Source organism: Leptopilina heterotoma, unplaced genomic scaffold, assembly GCF_015476425.1.
Source record: "Leptopilina heterotoma isolate Lh14 unplaced genomic scaffold, ASM1547642v1 Lhet_191, whole genome shotgun sequence".
NCBI classification, from domain to species: domain Eukaryota; kingdom Metazoa; phylum Arthropoda; class Insecta; order Hymenoptera; family Figitidae; genus Leptopilina; species Leptopilina heterotoma.
The window spans coordinates 390,530-413,434 of NW_025110910.1; the positions used below are offsets into that span (position 1 = coordinate 390,530).

At 26.7% G+C, this 22,905-nt stretch overlaps 5 protein-coding genes across 8 annotated transcripts; all 5 read left to right on the forward strand.

Annotated features, from left to right (window-relative positions):
• The first annotated feature begins 589 nt into the window (after window positions 1-589).
• On the forward strand, window positions 590-2,103 carry LOC122500863 (neprilysin-2-like). Of its 2 annotated transcripts, XM_043609996.1 has the most exons (5): window positions 590-889; window positions 998-1,101; window positions 1,166-1,276; window positions 1,377-1,664; window positions 1,767-2,103. In XM_043609996.1, the coding sequence occupies exons 4-5, from the start codon at window positions 1,431-1,433 to the stop codon at window positions 1,917-1,919; spliced, it is 387 nt and encodes a 128-aa protein (XP_043465931.1). In that variant the 5' UTR covers window positions 590-889; window positions 998-1,101; window positions 1,166-1,276; window positions 1,377-1,430; the 3' UTR covers window positions 1,920-2,103. The 2 variants fall into 2 exon arrangements, with proteins under 2 accessions (XP_043465931.1, XP_043465932.1); XM_043609997.1 differs by lacking the exons at window positions 590-889; window positions 998-1,101 and having other exon boundaries at window positions 1,258-1,664.
• A 209-nt stretch (window positions 2,104-2,312) lies between these two features.
• LOC122500864 (neprilysin-2-like) lies at window positions 2,313-5,967 on the forward strand. Its single transcript, XM_043609998.1, has 10 exons — window positions 2,313-2,468; window positions 2,825-2,883; window positions 2,996-3,064; window positions 3,206-3,445; window positions 3,621-3,835; window positions 3,953-4,093; window positions 4,156-4,596; window positions 4,691-4,985; window positions 5,086-5,336; window positions 5,460-5,967. Exons 1-10 carry the CDS (start codon window positions 2,428-2,430, stop codon window positions 5,796-5,798), a joined length of 2,091 nt encoding a protein of 696 aa, XP_043465933.1. The 5' UTR covers window positions 2,313-2,427; the 3' UTR covers window positions 5,799-5,967.
• A 309-nt stretch (window positions 5,968-6,276) lies between these two features.
• Window positions 6,277-9,795, forward strand: LOC122500865 (neprilysin-2-like). Of its 2 annotated transcripts, XM_043609999.1 has the most exons (10): window positions 6,277-6,440; window positions 6,736-6,794; window positions 7,000-7,065; window positions 7,205-7,447; window positions 7,538-7,752; window positions 7,833-7,976; window positions 8,068-8,511; window positions 8,584-8,878; window positions 8,988-9,238; window positions 9,386-9,795. In XM_043609999.1, exons 1-10 carry the CDS (start codon window positions 6,400-6,402, stop codon window positions 9,722-9,724), a joined length of 2,097 nt encoding a protein of 698 aa, XP_043465934.1. In that variant the 5' UTR covers window positions 6,277-6,399; the 3' UTR covers window positions 9,725-9,795. The 2 variants fall into 2 exon arrangements, with proteins under 2 accessions (XP_043465934.1, XP_043465935.1); XM_043610000.1 differs by lacking the exons at window positions 6,277-6,440; window positions 6,736-6,794 and adding an exon at window positions 6,849-6,893.
• A 737-nt stretch (window positions 9,796-10,532) lies between these two features.
• On the forward strand, window positions 10,533-17,741 carry LOC122500866 (neprilysin-2-like). Of its 2 annotated transcripts, none has more exons than XM_043610002.1 (16): window positions 10,533-10,648; window positions 10,722-10,780; window positions 11,023-11,088; window positions 11,228-11,476; window positions 11,582-12,012; window positions 12,114-12,390; window positions 12,476-12,726; window positions 12,888-13,212; window positions 14,454-14,501; window positions 14,572-14,820; window positions 15,018-15,175; window positions 15,259-15,399; window positions 15,502-15,948; window positions 16,037-16,331; window positions 16,399-16,649; window positions 16,750-17,741. In XM_043610002.1, the coding sequence occupies exons 1-16, from the start codon at window positions 10,608-10,610 to the stop codon at window positions 17,086-17,088; spliced, it is 3,627 nt and encodes a 1,208-aa protein (XP_043465937.1). In that variant the 5' UTR covers window positions 10,533-10,607; the 3' UTR covers window positions 17,089-17,741. The 2 variants fall into 2 exon arrangements, with proteins under 2 accessions (XP_043465937.1, XP_043465936.1); XM_043610001.1 differs by having other exon boundaries at window positions 10,535-10,648; window positions 14,964-15,175.
• Window positions 17,742-18,486: 745 nt separating this feature from the next.
• On the forward strand, window positions 18,487-22,718 carry LOC122500867 (neprilysin-2-like). The gene is made up of 10 exons (XM_043610003.1): window positions 18,487-18,864; window positions 19,194-19,294; window positions 19,627-19,743; window positions 20,088-20,336; window positions 20,443-20,654; window positions 20,726-20,863; window positions 21,020-21,466; window positions 21,544-21,835; window positions 21,969-22,219; window positions 22,345-22,718. Exons 1-10 carry the CDS (start codon window positions 18,842-18,844, stop codon window positions 22,681-22,683), a joined length of 2,169 nt encoding a protein of 722 aa, XP_043465938.1. The 5' UTR covers window positions 18,487-18,841; the 3' UTR covers window positions 22,684-22,718.
• Window positions 22,719-22,905: the final 187 nt, after the last annotated feature.

A 22,905-nucleotide genomic window follows, 5' to 3' on the forward strand; every position in this document is an offset into this window, starting at 1 on the left:
AAATTGCGTGATTCAAAGCGTTAAATCCAGAAAATTAATTGAGTTTCAGTATCTTTCCTATCTATGGTAAATTTTTTTATTATAAAAGTTAAATGTATTAATAACAAGATTGACATGTTCTTTTTTTACAGCTAACATTCTGTCATCCACATAATATATAAAGTAGAACAGAGGAACACAATTGTATTTTTCTTTTAATTTTTTTAAACAATCAGTTTCGAGATCATCCATGACAATATCTGAGACGAATAGTCGAAATTGGTGTACCATAAATATGTCTATATAGAATTTTCCATCAAGAGAAAAATATGTGTTGTTAAATACAAATTTAGTACAATCAATAATAGCATCAGAGAAAGAAATTTTACTCTTCTGGTTTATAAGGTGAATGCGTCGATCTAAACTCTAAATTACAAGTTGACTACTTAGAAATGTTTATGTAAACATAGAACTTACGTCAAGTGAAATAAAACCTTTGTTCCCCTGTTGCTCATTAAACTATTTTAAATATTACATTCTGATTATTATTTGGGGGACAAAAAATCAGTAGTCCGTGAACCCTATTCATCAAGTTTAAGGTCATCTGTGATTCATTACTATATCATAGTAAAAAATATGGAGAATAACCTATTGTCCTTAAATATGATTCTTTTGCGTTTTAAAATTTTCACAAAAAAAATTTTAAGCTCTTCTATATTATGTACATAAATTTAGAAAAGAAGAATAAAATTACATTAAGTCCTCAGATTTCGTTAAGTAAAGACCTGTGAATGAGGGAATAAAAATATATCATCAATTTTATAAGATACTGAAGTGTTTTTTAAGGAAGTCGAACAGAATTTTTCAAGAATATTAAAATGTTAAACAAGAAGAAGGAATACGTCAATGAGTAATAGTTTTAATTATTATAATTGAAATTAATTAATTATTAATTAATCAAACAAAATGCTACTAGTCTTGTACTTGATTTATTAATCGAAAAGTAACTTTTAAAAAGGTGTACCAGATGGAATAGGAGATTTGATTTAAAATGTGGACTGACAATATTATGTCTTACAATATGTGTGACATCATCAAAAGGATATTGCATTCCATATAATGGTAGGTACTTTTTATGAATTATAGAATGATGAATATTAAAATAACTTCATACTACGATTTTTAGATTCTATTAGTCTGCAGAATGAAGACCAACCGATGGAAATTGCACCCATGAATTCAGTAGAACCAAACTATGAAAATAATTATTGTCTCACATCAGAATGTAATGATACAGGTCTGTATGATTTTCTAATACTTTTGTAATTAGTTATTAATGCAGTCAATATTGTTTTGGTGTGTCGTAGATTTAATAACAACAAATTATTTCTTTTCAGCAACAAGAGTACTGAAGTGTATGGACAGGGAGGTTGGTTGACACCATAACCATTATGCAAGGTATTTTTGTCAATCAAACTAGACCTCAGTACATGAACTACGGATCATTTGGATTTATAATTGGACATGAATTAACTCACGCTTTTGACAACGACAGTAGAAAATATGATGGAGAAGGATACTTGATGGATTGGTGGGAACCAGAAGCAGATAAAGAATTTCTTTCAAAATCAGAATGTCTAGTACATCAATATGGGAACTACACAGTTGAAGAAGTCAAAAAAAATGTAAGTACCAAATCCAAAAACTCGTGGAAAAGTTGCTGAACACGATGCTGTTGTGTACTTACACAGTGCAGCATTAATTTTAAATAAATTTTCACCTTACAGATAAAAGGAGAGAAAACGCTAAGTGAAAATATTGCAGATAATGGAGAAGTTAAAGTTGCATATTTAGCTTATGAAGAGTATATGAAAACCCATTCACCTGACTTACTGTTACCTGGTGCAAAATTTTACGCAACGTCAACTTTTTTGGATTAGTTTTGCTCAAAAGTTTTGTACCCAAATTGATGAAGCTGGACTGGAATATCAAATTTCCAAAGATTTACATAGTCCTAGTGAATTTAGAGTAATTGGTTCTGTTGCCAACCGAGCAGAATTTGCAAGAGATTTTCAATGTGCATTAGGCACCAAAATGAATCCTTAAAATAAATGCTCTGTATGGTAAAGTTATTTAAATAAACATTAAAAAAAATAAGTAATGATTATTAATTCTAGAATATTTAAAGAGTAGAAAAAAAATAATTCTGGGTACTTACCATTTTTATTTACACAACTGTATAATTATTATATTATTCATATTTTATTATTTTATGTCTTTCTAAATTTTTATCTTATCAATAGCACGAATTATTGACTCTAGTACTCGCAAGTATAAAAGGAACAAGAAAAATTTTAAACCTATACTTCCGAGACTGTAAATAAATTTTCAAATCGTTACGACTCACAACTTTTTAACATTTGGATTGGTAGTGTTTAACTATCAAAAATGAAGAAAATTCATTGTATATTACCGCTTTTTGAAATCTTGTAAGTAGAGTATAAAATAATATTAACCCCTTTGCAGTCCAATTAAAAATCGCTTGTGGGGCCTAAAACGGTCCGAAAAAAAAGTTTCCACAAAAAAATGTAATTTCATCATATGTAAGGTTTTTGGGATCGCTGAATTCGAATTTGGGGTCAGTTTTTCAAAATTAAAAATGGCGGATCCAATATGGTGGATAATTTTTTTTAAATTGATGCGTTTTCGAGCAAAATTCATTTCTCGGGGGTTTTCGGGATAGCTGACTACGAATCTCATGTCAGATTTTCAAAATTCAAAATGGCGGATCCAATATGGCAACCAAATTGTTTCAAAGTTGACTTTATTTGAAATTTTCTTTTAGTTTATGGCTCGCTACGTTTCCAATCTTAACAAGAGCAGAAATTAGTGATACCACAATTCGTAAGTATTAGAGAACAAGATAATTTTCAAACTGTTTGTTTAAAAAAAATATATATTCAATGAAAAAAATAGAAAATCTATATTCATACGATAAAATTATATATAATTATAGATTCAGATTTAATGCCATCATCATGGGACATGAAAGATTATTGCTTCACACCAGAATGTATACATACAGGTTGAGTAATTACATACAGTTTACTTAAGGCTAAAGGAGAATTGAGAAGTTTGACACTTTTTCTATTAAAAAAAAAAAAAAAAAAAAAAAAAAAAAATTTCAGAATAAATATAAATAAAATATATTATATTCCTTTTATAGCATCAAGAGTGTTGAGAGATATGGACACAAGTATTAATCCTTGTGATGATTTTTACAAATTTTCTTGTGGTCAATTCATAAACGAAAATAATAAACATGGATACTCACACGATCATTCTATAATAATTCAACAAAATATTGACAATATAATGAAAAATTATCTACGGAAAGAAACTTTACCAGACGAACCAAGATATGCCAGATTAATTAAAACATTTTATAACAATTGCATTAATGAATGTGAGTCCAAAATCTGTAATTTCAGATATCAAATTATTGTCGCAATGTCGAATTTTTTTACTTGACCAAATAGAAAATTTCTGATTTTAATTCTAATATTCTCTACTTGTTTATATAACTAATTATGAATTAGTGATAAATACGTCAATTTTTAATCTTCTAATAATTTTTGCAGTAAATAGCGAAAACGAAACTGATTTCAATTCAATTCTGGAATTAATAAATAAAGCCGGTGGATGGCCTCTTTTAAAAAATAATTCTTTGGAAGATGAGAATTTCCAGTGGGAAAAATTTGGCTCCCAAATGGACAACATTACCATTTTGGAAAATACATTTTTAACGACAATACTTTTTGATGATCCAAAATACAGTTCGAACAGAATTTTAAAAGTAAATTGTCAATTTATATTATAAATATAATATTTTGGGGAATTTTCACCACAAAATTTTTTAGTGTACTTCTTTGAAGAAGCAAAACCTTAAATACTTAAAAATTTATAAACACAGATTCAACAACCGACATTATTTTATACATCATATGAGGCCTACTATAGAATAATCCAGACTGCTCAACTGTTGGGGGTACAAGAAGATGTTGCTAAGAATATTTTTAAAGAAATCAACAAAGTTGATCAAAAATTATTTAACGTAAGTAATTAAGTATTAAAAACTAAAAATTTTTTTCTTCATAAAATTATTTATATATACAGATATCAGTGAAGAAAAAAGATAGAAGTTCTACGTTTGAAAAAATGACTGTAAAGCAACTAATGGAGAAATATTCAAATATTTTGTGGAAGGAATTTTTCAATACGTTTTTAAAGCCAAATACTATTTCTGATGATGATGTTATACTTGTTAGGGATATCGCCTTCTTTAATGAGTTTAATGAACTTATTAAAAATATTACAAAAAAAGATCAGGCCAACTATCTAATGTGGAGAGCAACTTACATAATTTTAGAAAATTATGCTAAATCACTTTCATCATCAAACCCATCAGAAATATGTTATGATTCTGTGAAAACTATTTTCGAAAAAAGTTTTGGTGCTTTGTATTTTAAAAAATTTTTCAAAGTAAACTCGAATCTGGAAAATGTTGATGAAATGTTTGATAATATTTATGAGCAGTTTAATAATACTCTATATAATGTAAGAATGATTTTCTCTTTAAGAAATTATTCTCAATGTATATGAAAATTGCTTATATAAAATGAAGAGGTTTATCTATTTTTAATTTTTCTAGAATAATTGGATGGACAATGTAACGAAGCTTAAAGCGTTAGAAAAGCTTGAATCAATGTTTATTGTACGTCCAACTGATTATTTCTCTCATAATGACAGTGAAATTGATGAATTTTACAAAAATTTGGAAATTACACCAGGCGATTATTTTCAGTCGTTGATAAACATTAAAAAATCTGTTAAATACACAATGAATGTGGATATTTTTAGAAAACCATTAAAAATAAGGAGTTGGTTAGAATTACCAAGCGCGACAATAGTGAATGGACAAGCTATTATGGAACTAAATCGTTTTGGTATGTATTAAATATTAAAATTGTTCGATGGACAAACTTAAATGTTACTTTTGCTGTAAGTTTACGTTATCCTACTCGAAACTAAAGAAAATATTTTCAGTTACACCACCGGCCATTTTTCAAGGAATTTTCTTCAATGAAAAACGACCTCAGTACATGAATTACGGAGCTGTGGGTTCTGGAATTGGACATGAAATGTTACATAATTTTGACAACAACGGAAGAAAATATGATAAAGAAGGATTTAAAGAAAATTGGTGGAATCCAGAAAGTTTTCAAGAATTTCTTTCCAAAGCTCAATGTATAATTAATCAGTATAATAACTATACAGTCGAAGAAGTTGGTTTAAATGTAAGTTTCTAAAAATATAAATCATTGACCTTCCCTTTTAGTGTACATGAAAAAAAAATAACCAGATGCAGTAGCAGAAATCTTTACAAACATTTTTTAAACCCATTCTGATATATTTCACAGATAAATGGTGAGCAAACGCAACAAGAAAATATTGCAGATAATGAAGGAATTAAAATTGCATATTTAGCTTATGAAAAGTATATGAGAACCCATGGTGTTGAGCCATTGTTGCCTGGTGTCAATTATACACAACGTCAGCTTTTTTGGATCAGTTTTGCACAAATGTATTGCGAAACACACACTCATGATGAAATGTTTGAATTTCTGAATGATGACACCCATAGTCCTAATGAATTTCGAGTTTTGGGTTCTCTTTCTAATCGTCCAGAATTTGCAAGTGATTTTCAATGTGCACTGGGCACAAAAATGAATCCTGAAAATAAATGTTCTGTATGGTAATTTAAAAAAAAAAATTATAATCTCGTTAATTTTCAATTATTTTTAATTATTATGTCAAAAATGGCAAATTTTTACCTAATATTTGAACTAAATATAGTAAATACTGTAGTAATTTAAATCATGTTTTATAATTATATTTAAACAATAAATGTTTTAGAGTGAGACAAAATTTTGCTAATTTGTTATTAATCCTTTCCAGTTTTCCTAGACCATTGGATTTAAAAATTTTTTAAATTTCATAAAATTCAATAATTCTGACCCATTTGAATGTTATATGATTTTAAAAAAAAATTGTTTTGAATTTTAAAACAGTAAAAATTTCTACTTTCTGTCCAAAGACAATTTTACTCTATCAAAAATGTTTCCTGCTATTGTGATAAACTGAATATTATGTATTAAGAGTAAAATAATTAGTAACCCCTTCTTGTAATTCTAAGTCATTGGTTCATAAGAAATATAAAATCCCACCTGAACCACGACTTTCGACAAAGATAAATAAATTTTCAAATCGTGCCAACTCACAAATTTGTTAACCCTTTAAATTTGTAGAACATTGTGTTTATCAAAGTGTATGCGCTTTAACAGAAAGTTAAAATAAAAAATGAAGACAATTTGTTATACCTTCTTTTTTTTGGAAATACTGTAAGTAGAAAATAATATTAATATTTAAAAATAATTTATTTTTCTCTAATATTGAAATGAAATTTTACTTATTCAAAAATAGAGGTAATTTTGATTTTTATGTTTTCTTCATAACGCATTAAAATAATAATCAATGCGCAAGTTCATTTGTTCATTTCAAGTTAATTTAAAACAAGAAAAATAGAAAAACTTTATAAATTTATAAATTGAATTTAAAAAAAAAAATTAAATTCTGCCATAAAAATGCACCTGGGTGGTTATAATTTTTATTTACACTTGAAAAATTTTTCTTTAGTTTATGTCTTTCAACATTTCCAATCTTATCAATAGCACGAATTATTGGGTCGAACGTTCGTAAGTATATAAAAGGGACAAGAAAAATATGTTTTATTAATAATAATATATTTTCTTTTTAAAAAATTTTTGTTTTAAAGTTTAAATATTGCTTGAAAGGTAAGAAATGTAATGTTAAAATTAAATGATCCAAAACAAGTAAATATATATTTGGTACTCTTTTTTAACCCAAGGATTATAAATTTACATATATAAAAAATTATAGTTACAGATTTAATGTCATCAAAAGACGAAAAATTTTATTGCATTAAACCAGAATGTATTCATACAGGTTGGAAATTAAGATTCAAAGAAATAATTAAAATGTCGATTGCTCTAAAAAATTAGCTATTTTTAAAAAAAAAAAATTTTTTTTTAAAAAATTTTTTTAGAAAAAGCAGATTAAAAAACATATGATATTCCTCTTATAGCATCAAGAATACTGGAATATATGGACATAACTTATGATCCATGCGAGAATTTTTACAAATTCGCTTGTGGTCAATATGACAACTCGAGAACAACTCGTGCATACAAGACAATAGATCAGATTTCAATGATTGAAAAGGAAATTTTTAAAGAGATGCAAAATTATCTACAGAAAGAAATTTCACCCACTGAACCAAGATATGCCAAATTAATCAAAACATTTTATAACAGCTGCATTGATGGATGTGAGAGACTATGCATGTAGAATTTCGCAATATAAAACAATAACAAACTTTTATATATAACAATTTTTTAATTAATCACTTTTTTTGCAGTTTATAACTTAGAAAAGATAAATTTAAATCGAGTTGGGGATTTAGTAAATAAAATCGGTGGATGGCCTTTTATAAATGGTGAATCTTGGACAGATGAAAATTTCCAATGGGAAAAATTTGGTTCCCAAGACGAAAATATTACCATTTTGGAAAATTATTTCATATCAATTAATTTTCGAGAAGACACTATAAATAGTCAATACAAAGTATTGGTGGTAATTATAAAATGATAAATAAATTTTAGAGATAAAAAAAACCTATTTTTTGAATTAGTAATTTGATATTAAATACACAGATAGAGCAACCGTCAAAATTTTTTACATTTCCTGACGACTACCCTAAAATATTTAAAACTGTTGAATGGTTTAAAGTAAACATAGATGAAGATATTGAAAAGGATTTGATACAATTCCTCGAAGTGGACAAAAAACTGTTTAATGTAAGTATTGATGAAATTGATGAAAATTGATGAAAATTCATGAAAATTTATAGAATTATGAAAACCATCATATTCATAAAATTATTTACAGATAACCGTTGAAAAGAAAGATATAAATATTAATCCGTATGAAAGAATGACTGTAAAGCAACTAATGGAAAAATATTCAAATATTTTGTGGAAGGAATTGTTTAATACGTTTTTAAAGCCAAATACTATTTCTGATGATGATGTTATACTTGTTGACGATATCGGCTACTTTAATAAATTTAACGAACTTATTAAAAATATTTCAAAAAGTGATCAGGCAAACTATCTTATATACAGAGCAATTTACACAATTTTAGAAGATTTCATTATATCAACTGATGTTGAAGACAAAGAAGGAATTTGTTATGAATCTATAGATAATATTTTTCATGAAAGTCTTGGTGCTTTGTATTTTAGAAATGTTTTCAATAGATCCTCGAGTCTGAAAAATGTGGATGAAATGGTTGATAATATTTATGATCAGTTTAATTCTATTCTAAGAAAGGTCAGATGATTATTTTTTTATGTATTAGAAAGGATAGACGAAGGCTTTGCTATCAATTTTTAATTTTTTCAGAGTCAATGGATGGAAAATGGAACGAAGCTTAGAGCGTTAGAAAAGCTGAGATCGATGTTTATTGTACGTCCAACTCAATATCTTCTTCGTGATGACAATGAAATTGATGAATATTACAAAGACTTGGAAATTACACCAGGCGATTATCTTCAGTCGTTGATAAACATTACAAAATTTCAAGTATACAAACAAAATGTAGAGGTATTCAGAAGACCAGTGAATAAGGGCAGTTGGACAGAGATACTTAGCGCAAAAACAGTGAATGCAAATAATGTGCATCCACAAAATAAAATTGGTTTGTATATGCTTGGCTGATATTAAAATTTTATTATTATTAAAAAAAATCTTTGCTCCTTTGAATTTTTATTCTATAGTCAAAATTAATGAAAATACGTTTATAACAGTCGTATCACCGGCCTATTTGCAAGGAGACATTTTTAATGCAAATAGACCCCAGTACATGAATTATGGAGCAATAGGATCTGTAATTGGACATGAATTTACTCATGCTTTTGACAATCAAGGTAGAAAATATGATGAAGCAGGAAATCTGATTAATTGGTGGGAGCCAAAAAGTGATGGAAAATTTCTTGACAAAGCTCAATGCATAATTGATCAGTATAACAACTTTACAGTCGAAGAAATTAGCTTAAATGTAAGTTTTCTAAAATATGAATTTACAATGACTATTCAAACAAATAAATACTACTTTTCGTAATCTCTAGAGTAAAAAATCTTTTTGACCAGTAGCAGAAATCTATATTAAGAAAAACCCAAACTACATAAATTTTGAATATTACAGATAAAAGGAAACAAAACACAAAATGAAAATATTGCAGATAATGAAGGAATTAAAGTTGCATATTTAGCTTATGAAAAGTATATGAAAACCCATGGTCTCGAGCCATTGTTGCCTGGTGTCAATTATACACAACGTCAACTTTTTTGGATCAGTTTTGCTCAATTATGGTGTGCAAAAAAGACACCTGATGAACTAAAGGATTTAATTGAAAACGATGAGCATGCTCTTCACAAATTTCGAATTATCGGTTCCCTTATTAATAGTCGGAGATTCGCAAGAGATTTCCAATGTGCCCCAGGCACAAGAATGAATCCTAAAAAGAAATGTCACTTTTGGTAACAATTTCCATTATTTTGGAAAAAATTGTTTGTATTAACAAATAAAATAATAAATATTCATGACAAACTATTCTTATTGTGATACTATTTATTTAAAATATACAAGAATGAATCCTAAAAAGAAATATTACTTTTGGTGATATTTTTTTTCGTGGAAATTATTTGCATTACTTAATAAAATTAATAAATTTATGAAAAACTATTCTTAATGTGACACTATTTATTTAAAATAATTATGATACAAGAGCGAATAGGCGCAATAAGATAACAGCTGAATAAATATTTTTCCAAAAAAACAAAACTGTAACGAAATTTGTCATTTTTTTCTATTATTATTTCAAGGTGACTTAAATATTTCATTGAATTTATTTTACAACTATTTCAAAACTTATTCTAAATTTTATTGGAATAAATTATTTTTTTTTTTAAATGTTATCAATTCATTTTCGATAAGAATACGAAAAAACTCACACAGTTTTCTTCAATAAAGAAGAAGATTGTTAAATATCCACATGTTCTTTACTTATAATTTTAAAAAATTTTTAGCAACATTTCAACAAAAATGTTTAACACAAATGTTTAACAAAAATGTTTAACAAAATTTTTTAACAAAAATATTAAACAAAAATTTTTAACAAAATTTTAACAAAAATTTTTAACAAAAATTTTTAACAAAAATTTTTAACAAAAATATTTAACAAAAATTTTTAACAAAATTTTAACAAAAATTTTTAACAAAATTTTAACAAACATTTTTAACAAAAATATTTAACAAAAATATTTAACAAAAATTTTTAACAAAATTTTAAGAAAAATTCTTTAAGAACATTTTAACAAAAATTTAACCAAAAGTTTTAAAAAAAAATTTCGTCGTTCTGGTGATAATGGAAAAAATTAAGTGTTACATAATGATTTTCAAGACACTGTAAGTATACAGGTACTTTTTAAATTTTTATATCATCTCAAACATCCCATTCATACATAGAAATTTTTTTCAGTGTATGTCTTTCAAGTGTTTTAACATTATCGAAGGCACAAGATACATTTTCGAGTTTTAGTAAGTACCGACAATTTTTAAAAATTGTAACGTAAAAGTTATTGACTTGAACAATGGAATAATTAATTAGCACATTTTCTTTATTTAAAATAATGTATTTGACCTGGAAAGTTAGAGAATTTTGCCGCATATATTACATTTTTTTTTTTTTTTTTTTTTTTTAATGATGAACTTGAAATTTTATTTTATTCACAATCACATTGTTAATATTCACAAGATAATAAAGATAATGATGATGATAGTTACAGAATCGGTGGCGCCGAAGAAGAAAAGTGATTATTGCCTCACACCAGAATGTATTCATACAGGTTGGTATTTTTTAATCTATACAATGTTGACAATGTTTTTGTTTGGCAATTATGAAGGAATTCCTTTTAATGCTATATCAACAGAAAATATTTGTATGTTATTAATTTTAATCTCGATTTTAATCAAATTTTTTCCTAGCCTCAAATATTCTGAGAAACATTGATACAAATGTTGATCCATGTGAGGATTTTTACGAATTTTCCTGTGGTCGATATTTTAAAAAACCAGTAGCTTTAGACATAAATAATTTTATTGTTAATAATATTCAAAGTATTCGCACTAAAATTTTGCATAGCATGAAGGATATTTTAGAGGAAAAAACTCTTCCTACCGAACCAAGATATGCACGATTAATAAAAATTACTTATCAAAACTGTATTAATGCAAGTAAGACAAAGTATCTAGATACTGATATAAATTTTCAAGTTATTGTTCTAAAAACGAAATTAATTTTAAAAATTACAAATTTTGTGAATTTTATAAATTATATAGTTAATAAACAGGAGGAAAATTTGACTTTAAATTCGGATTTTTTGAACCAAATTGGTGACTGGGCTTCTTTGAAAGGTGATTCTTGGGAAGATGTCAGTTCGCATTGGGAAGATTTTGAATCTCTGGTTAACGATTATTTGTCATTAATTGGTGATAGCAATTACCTCGAGGAATTTAATTTGCTTATTAATCAGATTTCAAAAAGCGAACAAACAAACTATCTTATATGGAGGGCAATCAACGATTTTCTATTCAATAAAATGCAATCATACAAATGGCAAACATGTTATTTATACGTACAAGCAAATTTCAAAAATAGTTTTGGGGCCCTTTACTTTCAAAAATATTATAAGGATGGATTTACCCAAAAAGAGCTTTTCAATCAAATGGTTGCTAATATTTCCCAACAATTCAAAATAACGCTTGAAAGTGTAAGAAGGACTCTTAAAAATAATTTCATTAAGAAACATCAATAAGATTTCTTCTTCTTCTTCTTCATATTTTCACCAAATAATTATTTATTTTTATAAAGGCTGATTGGATGGACCAAGTGACAAAGGATAAAGCACTTGAAAAGCTTGCTTCAATTTTCTTTGTAGATCAAAATTTTTTCAAATATCAAGACGATGAAATTGATAAATTTTATGCTGACTTGGAAATAACGCCGGGGAATTATTCTCAGACGATGATGAATATTACAAATTTTAAAAAGAATCATAATGAATCTTCTGAAGATAAGACAAGTTGGATAAATCAACTTAATCCAATGTCAGTGACTGCAAAGTATATTTTAAGAAATAATACTATTGGTATGTATTTTAATTTTTTTCAATTTTCTCCATTTTTTGTCGGACAATAAAAATTTTTAAAGTATAACTTTGAGTACATTTATAGCCATAACACCCTCCATTCTACGAGGAGTTTTCTTCAATGAAAATAGACCTCAGTACATGAATTATGGAACAATGGGTTTTATAATTGCACATGAATTTGTTCATGCTTTCGACCAAAAAGGAAGATATTTCGATAAATTAAAAAATTACGTCAATTGGTGGAAATTTGAGACTTCTTATCAATATCACTCAAGAAGAAGATGCATGGTTCATCAATATGGCAACTTTAGAATTACAGAACTTGACTTAAAGGTAATAATTCTTAATTCTTTTTATAAAAGAATAAGAAATCATTATTTGAATATTCAGAACTATGTTCAGTTGGATAAGATGTTATATTTTGAAATAATATACGTTTTATCGAAAACTAATAATATAGAAAAATTAAATTTTAAATAGAAAATATTTTTCAGGTTAGAAGTGTTATATCGAGTGAAGAAAATGTTGCAGACAATGTAGGGGTTAAAGTTGCATATTCGACTTATGAAAAGTATATGAGAACTCACGAACCTGATTTATTATTACCTGGAGTGAATTTTTCTCAACGTCAACTTTTTTGGATCAGTTATGCTCAAGCATTTTGCGAGGAAGCAAGTTATAATAATCATTTAAAAATATATCAATCCGGTACTCATAGTCCAAGTAAATTTCGAGTTTTAGGTTCTCTTGCTAACAGTCCAGAATTTGCAAGTGACTTTCAATGTGCACTGGGCACTAAAATGAATCCTGAAAATAAATGTACCGTCTGGTAATTTTTCGCATATAAATGCTGCACTAATTGACAATTTTATTTAGAACTCACTAAAATTAATATAATGATGTAATTGTGCTAATTTTATATTATTAAGACATTATTGACATTATCAACAATAAGAAATAAAAAATTGATAACGTTTAGTAATAATGTTCCTCATTTTTTTTAAGAAGTCCCTCCTTTTTTAAAAAATCAGTTGCATTTTTTCCTGAAAAATATGTTTTAAAGTAAGGTACCTAAAACGTCATGGTCTGATCAATTTGTCAAGGTTATTTATGGTACAAAGGAAATTTATAATTATTCTGGGGCCCATCACGGATGTTTTATTTTTTAATAAAATTTTTTTTTTTTCTTTTGAAATTCTATATTGACTTAGATAAATATGTTTTGTAATAATTTAATAAAAAAAATTGTAGATTAGAAGCAGTCAAATAAAATACGACCAAAAACAACTGGTTAAATAGTTTTCGAAAAACGTGTAAAACAGTTTGTATAAGTTTGATGTTCTTAAAATAAAAAATATATTTTAAGTCGTGCATTTTTCAATTTTTAACTGTTCAAGATCGTCGAGTATAATATTGGACGAATGTAATATAAGAAATATATTAAATCAAAAAAGGTTGTATTCAAAATGGCAAAATGGTTATTCTTCATCCATTTCGACATACTGTGAGTAAATATCTACATAAGACAAAAAAAGGCATTTCTTCTGTAATTATTTAAATATAACAAATAAAATAAGTAAAATCTAAATATGGGTCTAATTAATATTATAATCTTATTAAGAATATAAAATTTAAACTTTTTTTCAGTGTCTGTCTTTTAGCTTTTCGAACATTAGCAAGAGGGGAAAATATAACTCCAAATATTCGTAAGTATACTTTGAAGTCTATTTTTTATCGTTCATTTACTATTATGATTTTTTTAATACCAAAGTTTAGTTTATTCACCACTGAAACAAATTTACGATTTTTGCACGTGTAGAAAATAATGTGACCTTTTGAAAATTTTATTTTATAGATGTATAGTAGCTTAGCTTAAACTGTAGGCTCTTCTCTCTGACTTTTATGGGTTACTCATAATTAAGTCATTATTTCATATAATTAATTTTTAATTTATCTTTAAGCCACATTGTAACATTTAATATTTTTGTTTTCAGATTTATCTGATACGTAACAAAAAATTAATTCTTAATTAACATTAACAAAAAAAATTTAAGTTTCAGATTCAGATGAGATTGATTTTTGTCTAACCCCTGAGTGTGTTCATACAGGTTAGTAAATAAAAAATGAGCAATAGAATTATATTTATTTTACTTAATTGAAAATATTTATTTCATACAGCATCAAGAGTTTTGAAATATATAGAAACAAGTATTAATCCTTGTGACAATTTTTATAAATTTGCTTGTGGTGGATTTATAAAAGAACAATGGACTTCAGACAAAATTGCATTTAAGAAAGATCATTTTATTAAGGCTAATGAGAATATTCAGTTATTTATTAAGTCTATTCTAGAAAGGGAGGTGGACTATACTGAACCAAAATATTCGAGATTGATGAAAACATTTTATCAAAACTGCATGAAAGCAAGTAAGCACTTCCGAAGTTGACACTTTTGACACCTTGGAAAGTTATACACTTTTCAAGTATAAATTCTGTTGTAAAAATAAATTAGAAATTTGTTTTTAAATACTTGTTGATTTTTAAATGTCTTCATTTTAAAAACCGCGTAGCCGATATGCAGTACCGTAATTTTTATTCTCTTTCGTATTTGTTAAACAAAATTGGTGGTTGGCCCCTTTTGATCGGAAATTCCTGGAAAGATGACAATTTTCAATGGGAAAAGTTTGGCACCCAATTGATAAATGAGATTAGTTTAGAAAATCATTTTATTTTTTCGAAAATTCGAGAGGATGTGAAAAACAGTTCCAATATGGTTCTGGAGGTAAAATTATTCTATTCTATAATTAAATTCTTCGATTTATTTCATTTTATTTAAATTTAAGTTTAACATTTTTTTTACTCCAGATTAAGCAACCGTCGAATTTTTACAAATCGCCGGACTATTACAATTTAATCGCAATTACTACAAAACTTTTTAGAGCTGAAGAATATAATAAGGAACATGACATACAACAAATCCTCAAAGTAGAGAAAAAGATTTTTAATGTAAGAAAACAGTTTTCAAAAATGCTACTTTTTTAGTAAAAAAAAAGTTAACGAATGACATCAATTATTTGGATCTTAATAAATATATTAATTTTCTCACAGATAACTGTACCAAATTCAGAAAGAAATGATTCTTTCGATAGAATGACTCTAAAAGAGCTTGAGGGAAATTATTCCAATATTTTGTGGAAGGATTATTTTAATACATTTTTAATGCCAGTGGCTACAATTAAAGACGATGATATCATATTAGTTGGCGATAGTAACTACTTCAAGGGACTCAATTTACTTATTAATCAGATTTCAAAAAGAGATCAGGCAAACTATCTTACATGGAAAGCAGTCTACGATTATATCACGAATTATTTAGACCCAAAAGAAGTGGAAAATAATGAATGGAAAAAGTGTTATAATAACGTGGGAGATAATTTTCATGCTTTTGGATTTTTGTATTTCAGAAACATTTTTGATGATGGTTTTATCAGGACCGATGGACTCATCGAAATGATCAGTAATATTCTGGAGGAATTCAATGCAACTCTGACAAATGTAAGAAAAGTCTTAAATAAAAAAGCTAATAAATTTTTTTTTATAAATCATAATAAATTATAAATTAATAATTAATTCAATTGTTTAGACCGATTGGCTGGACGATAAAACAAAGGAAAGAGCTCTTGAAAAACTGGCATCAATGTTTGTCGTAAATCCAAATATTTACAATTTTTACACTGATGAGGAACTTGATGAATTTTATTCAAACTTGGAAGAAACTTATAATGATGATTATCTCCAATCGATGATAAACGTAAAATTGTTCAATAAATATAATGAAAATAATTTATTCGGAAAAGCTAAAAATAAGACAAGTTGGAGAAATCAACTCAATCCATCAAATGTGAATGCAAAGCACATTTTCACAAATAACAGTATTGGTTCGTATTTTTTTTGCTTTCAGGAATGTAATAGGAATTTCAAATAATTATTAAAATATACTTTTAGCGATATCCCCGGCATTACTTCGAGGGATTTTTTTCAATGAAAACAGACCTCGTTACATGAACTACGGATCTCTGGGTTATATAATTGGACATGAAATAACTCACGCTTTTGACAACAACGGAAGAAATTATGATAAACTCGGAAATCTTGTCGATTGGTGGGAAGCAGAAAGTAGCGAAAACTTTCTTTCCAAAGCGGAATGTTTTAATCACCAATACGAAGACTACACAGTACCAGAAGTTGACTCAAAGGTAAGTTGTAAACAGAAGAAATTGTATTAGAAACTAATTGTCGCGAATGGTAATCAATTGGTTCGAAAAAAAATAATTAAAATTAAATTATTTCTTACAGATTAGAGGAAACAAAACACAAAATGAAAATATTGCTGATAATGGAGGAATTAAAGTTGCATATTTAGCTTATGAAAGGTATGTGAAAACCCATGGACCTGAGTTAGTGTTGCCAGGTGTGAATTATACACAACGTCAACTTTTTTGGATCAGTTTTGCTCAAACTTATTGCGAGAGAATAAGTTCTAATGTACTGTCGTTCTTAATGCAATACGACGTGCACAGTCCTCAAGAATTTCGAGTTTTGGGTTCTCTTTCTAATCGACCAGAATTTGCAAGGGATTTTCAATGTGCACTAGGCACTGAAATGAATCCTGAAAATAAATGTTCTGTTTGGTAAATTGTCAATCTTATCGAAAGTAATGACATATGTACACCGAAAAAAATCTCGATGGTATTATTAACTATGACCCTATATAGTTAATCTTAACCTAGTAAAAGTAATAAGGATTCCTAATCATTACGATTAGGATCGCTAGGTTGATTCAACAAATCAAAGCCTGGCAAAAACAACCCTGCAAATCCTAGTCAAATTGACTAGGATTTTAGTTATTTTGCCTATTTCCATAATGCGCACGTGTGTCTGCTTCTGTTTTGAGTGTTTACCTCTATATCAATCGCGTCATTTATCGTGATTTAGTAAAACGATTGTTTATCATATCAGACTTTTTTGGTTTGGTTTCAATATAAATCGTCGAAATTTTTACGCACGTGGTGACAACATTTTTACTATTTCAATAGCGCAGTGTGTTTGAAAATTTACCTTTGTAATAATTTGTGTATTTAAATTTATTTTCATTTAAATGGCATAAATAATTAAAAATTAATAATTTTTAGCAAGTAGATAAAATTGTGTACATAAAACATATAAAACATCATCTGATTTTGACTCAAAAATCTAGTGTCTATTAAAAAATTAAAATACCAAGTCGTGTTTAGTGTATATAGTGGTTATCGTTCCAGGTTTCAAAGTGCGTATTCTTTAGGTTCAGGTGTTCGCGTCCCCCCTGCGTCAAATATTTATTTCATAAGTTTAAATTAATTCTAAGGTATATAAATACAAAGTCAAATAAAAATATGTTCAAATACAATAATTAATTTTTTTCTTTTAAATAGTTTTTTTCTTTTATTTGATAATAAGAATTTGATTAGCAATTTCAAATAATTATGATACACAGTGTAAATCTAATATTATTCTCCTAGTCAATTTGACTATTTTTTCCTGATTACATCGACTAATTTTCCTGGTCACTTTAACTATGCTTGAATTTTATTACTTTGACCAGGATTCTATAGTTGGCTCCTCTCGTAACTAGGAAACCAAGTCAATATTCCTGGTATACGGGTCCTAGGCATTTTTTTTCGGTGTAATACAAATAAATTACCTAATTAAATTAATTATATAATAAATAAATAAATATTGATGGAAATTTTAACTAATTTTTACGAAATATAACAAAAATTATGGAAATGATTATTTTTTCCTTAATTTTCGAAATTGATTATATAATGAATTTCCAGAAAAAAAATTCAATTCTTTTTTTCATTTTTTACTGTGTTAATAATCAAGTATAAACAATATTTGTTTCTACGAATTTTAGATTCGTATTATTATTACTATTCGTATTAGATATTTTATTATATATGATTCATTCAAAATAATAATATGAATGATGCTTAGTTTAAAATTTGTAATAATAAAGATATAAATTGAGATTATACGAAGAAAATTTATACACAAGACATTATTTATCTTAGATAAATGTTACCATAATATTTAACACCTTTTCAAACTTTAAACTTATTCACTGTTAAAATTCAAAGTAAGAGCCCAATAAAATAATTAGTCATGCCACACAACAATGAACGCACTAATGAAGGTGGTGACGTTTTACGTTATGAGATTTTAACGAGGTGGGCCCTTTTATTTTACGTATAAAAATTTAACATAGAATAAGAAAATTTCATTAAGTCCTCAGATTTTGTCAAGTTAAGACCTATAGAATATCTATTTATTTTCAAATTTCGAGAAATATTGTAGTTTTTTGGTAAAGTGTATCAGAACTTTTTTTGGACCTATCAACACGTTTAATATGAAGGAAGAATTTATTAATAGGTAAGTTAATTATTTTAATTGAATTTATTAATATATGAAAGTAATTAACGGTTAGAACATTATATGAAAAACATGAAAACTATTTTTTTTAAATGCTATTTTTTTAAATACTATTTTTTTTAAATTTAAATATTTTTGTAAATATTAATTTTTCATTCGGCAATTTTTCTATGGATACAAAAACATATTTTCTACAAAATTACGTATGGATTTCAAAATATCTATCTTATCCTCAAATATTTGGAAATGGATTTTAATTATTAAAATGAACAAAATTTTTATTTGAAACAAATACAGGAATAATTAATAAGAAAACATTTTTTAAAAAGATGCTCTAGGAGAAGGAGATTAAATTTAAAATGTGGACTAACAATGTTGTGTCTTGCAATATTTGTGACTCTGTCAGAAGGGCATTTCATTCCTGATAATGGTAAGTACTTTATAAGACAATTTTTTCTTACTAAAAATTTGACTCTTCGTTAATGATTGAAGTACAAAAAATTTGTTTTTCTTTGATAATTTGTCTTTTAACATTTTGGAAACTTTTTCACCAATTGATTCATTAGTCTTATTCTTTTTATTTATCAAACATAGGACGAAAAATGTAAAACCATTTTTGTTTTTTTATACAATCAGATTAAAAAACTATATTTGCATCAATAACAACCAGAAACTGATTTTTACACTATCGAAGCATGATATTTAAATTAAATTGATTGATAAACTTTAAATTAATTCACAACTTTTCATTACTGCCTTTAGATTTTATTCTTCTACGGAATCGAGATCGAAATCATCGTAGGGAAATTTTATTCACGGATTCACTGGAAACAAACAATAGAAATGATGATTGTTTCACACCTGAATGCATTGATACAGGTATATGATTTTCTAAAAAATAAATAATTTTTACTTAACTTCTGTATAATTTATTATTAATTCAACTTTTGCAAATACTGTAAAGGTGAATTATGATAAATAATACAGAAATAATATTATGCAATTATTGTCGTATAGAAAATATTTAGTTACTACCTCGATTACTACTAAATCTGAACATTTCTATGCTAATCAAACAAAACCACTTAAACAAACACACTATTTGGTATACGTTTGAAAATTAAAGAATTTCTGTGTATGGATAAATTTTTATTTAGATGAAGTAAAAATATTTTTTGAGATGCAAAATTATATTAAACATGAATTAAATTATTCTTTTTTAGCAATAAGAGTACTGATGTATATGGACAAAAATGTTGACCCATGCGATGATTTTTATAAATTTGCTTGTGGTCAATATCCATACTTTGTGGAATTTCCAAATAGTGAATCCAATAAACTCGATGAATTTTCAATAATTGAGGATAAAGTTAAAAAAGAAATGACAAGTATTCTAGAGGAGGAATATACATCCACTGAATCAAGATATGCAAAATTAATAAAAACTTTTTATCAAACGTGCATGAAAACAAGTAAGTCTAATGTACTACATAGTTTTTTATTCTTTCTTACTTTTCATTATTTCACATAAGTTGAAAATTCATAAAATTTATTTTTAATTGATTACTGTTTTTCCAGCTGATATAAATAAAGAAAATATAAAGTTAATATCGGATTTATTGAATACAATCGGTGGATGGCCCCTTTTAGAAAAAACTTCTTCCAGTTATAAAAATTTCCAGTGGGAAAAATTTGGATCCAAAATGAAAAAAGTTGTCTTTTTGAAAAATAGTTTTATCATTTCAACCTTTCGACAAGACACAATGAATAATTCAAACACAGTCATACAAGTATGTTAAGTGATATAAAATAAGAATTTTTCCTTAAATACAATTTATTTAATATTAAATAATTATTTCAGATTGAACAGCCCGAATCGTTTGATACATCTTCTGGTTATTTGAATTTAGTAGAAGCCACTGTAAAACTTTTTGGAGCTGATGAAGTAAAAATTAAGGACATAACCCAAATTGTAGACATAGAAAAACGTCTTTTTAATGTAAGTATTAAAAATCTTTGGGCAAACCACAAAAAATAGGCATTGTTACAATTTTTAGTTGCAATCACTTTTACAGTACCGAAAAATAGTTCTATTAAGTTAATTAAAATTGGAGGAATATTTAAAATTATTTATTAAACATTTCATTCTTTACAGATATCTGTGCCTTATGCAGAAAGAACTGATTTTCGTGATAGAATGACTGTTAAAGAGCTAATCGGAAATTATTCTAATATTTTGTGGAAGGATTACTTTAATACATTTTTAAAGCCATTTAATACAATTAAAGATGATGATATTATATTGATTAACCATGCCAACTATTTCAAACATTTTAACAAACTTATTAAACATTTTTCAAAAAGAGACCAGGCTAACTATCTTATTTGGAAAGTAGTCGAAGGTTTCCTCAATAATTACGTTGGATCCATCGAAAATAAAAAAGAAAAATCGAAAATGTGTTACAATCATGTATATGATCTGTTCGGTAATAGTTTTGGTATGCTGTACATAAGAAAACACTTCGATGCAAAATCCATCACCAGCGTTACGGATGAAATGGAGTCAAATATTTTTGAACAGTTTAATAAAATTCTAGGACAAGTAAGAACAAGAACCACTTTGTAATAGATTCAATTTTTATCTTATTTTTATTCACTTTATTTATTTCTTTATTTCAGACTGATTGGATGGACTCAAAGACGAAGGGAAAGGCGTTCGAAAAGCTGAGATCAATGTCCATTGTACATCCAAGTATATTCGAATCTTATACTGATGACGAGATTGACGAATACTTTGCGAATTTGGAAATAACGCCGGGAGATTTTCTTCAATCATTTATAAAAATTACGAAATTTGAAAAATATCACAATAAACATGAGTTCAGAAAGCCTGTGAACTTTTCCAGTTGGAGAAGTCAATTGAATCCTATAACTGTGAATGCAATGAACTATATGTTCAATAATAGCCTGAGTATGTATTTCAATTCAATTGGTTTCATTTTTTAATTTTTCATCTACTACTTAACTTTCAAATTTTTTTTGAATCTAATAATTCAAAATTCTTTGCCGCTTTTACTAATAAACTTTTTATACAATAATTTTAGTCCTGTCACCAGCTATTCTTCAAGGAATTTTTGTCAATGAAAACAGACCTCGATACATGAACTACGGATCTATGGGAATTATAATTGGACATGAATATACTCATACTTTTGACAACAATGGTAAAAATTATGATAAATTCGGAAATCTGGTCAATTGGTGGGAGCCAGAGAGCGATAAAGAATTTTTTTCAAAAACAAAGTGCATAATTCATCAATATGGAAACTACACAGTCAAAGAAGTAAACCAGAATGTAAGTTCTAAAATGTAACCTAATTGTTTAATTAATTGTTAATTAATTAATTGTTTAATCTAACTGCAGTAGCTGAAATTTTTTTTTAATGAAGTTGTAAAATATTTAAAGGAATTTTTTTCCAGGTTAATGGTGAGAGTACACAAGGCGAAAATATTGCAGATAATGGAGGAGTTAAACTTGCATATTTAGCTTATGAAGAGTATATGAAAACTCACGATCCCGACTTACTGTTACCTGGTGTGGATTTATCGCAACGTCAACTTTTTTGGATTAGTTTTGCTCAAACATATTGCGTGAAAACTACTGAAAAGGGACTGAATAATACGATTTTAAATGATTTTCACAGTCCTAATGAATTTAGAGTAATTGGTTCTATTGTCAATCGACCAGAATTTTCAAGAGATTTTCAATGTGCAAAAGGTACGAATATGAATCCTAAAAATAAATGCTCTGTATGGTAAAAGTATTTTAAATAAACATTTAAAGCATAAAAAAATACTTTTTGTCATTGATTACATAAATTGATTTAAATTTATTAATTTAATTAATTATTTCTTTTCTATTTTATTTTTCAATTTTTTTTACAATTCTGTAAAATCAGTGTTGTAGGTGATATATCAGACACGAAAATGAATCCTGAAAATAAATGCACTGTATGGTAAAAGTATTTAAAATAAACAATG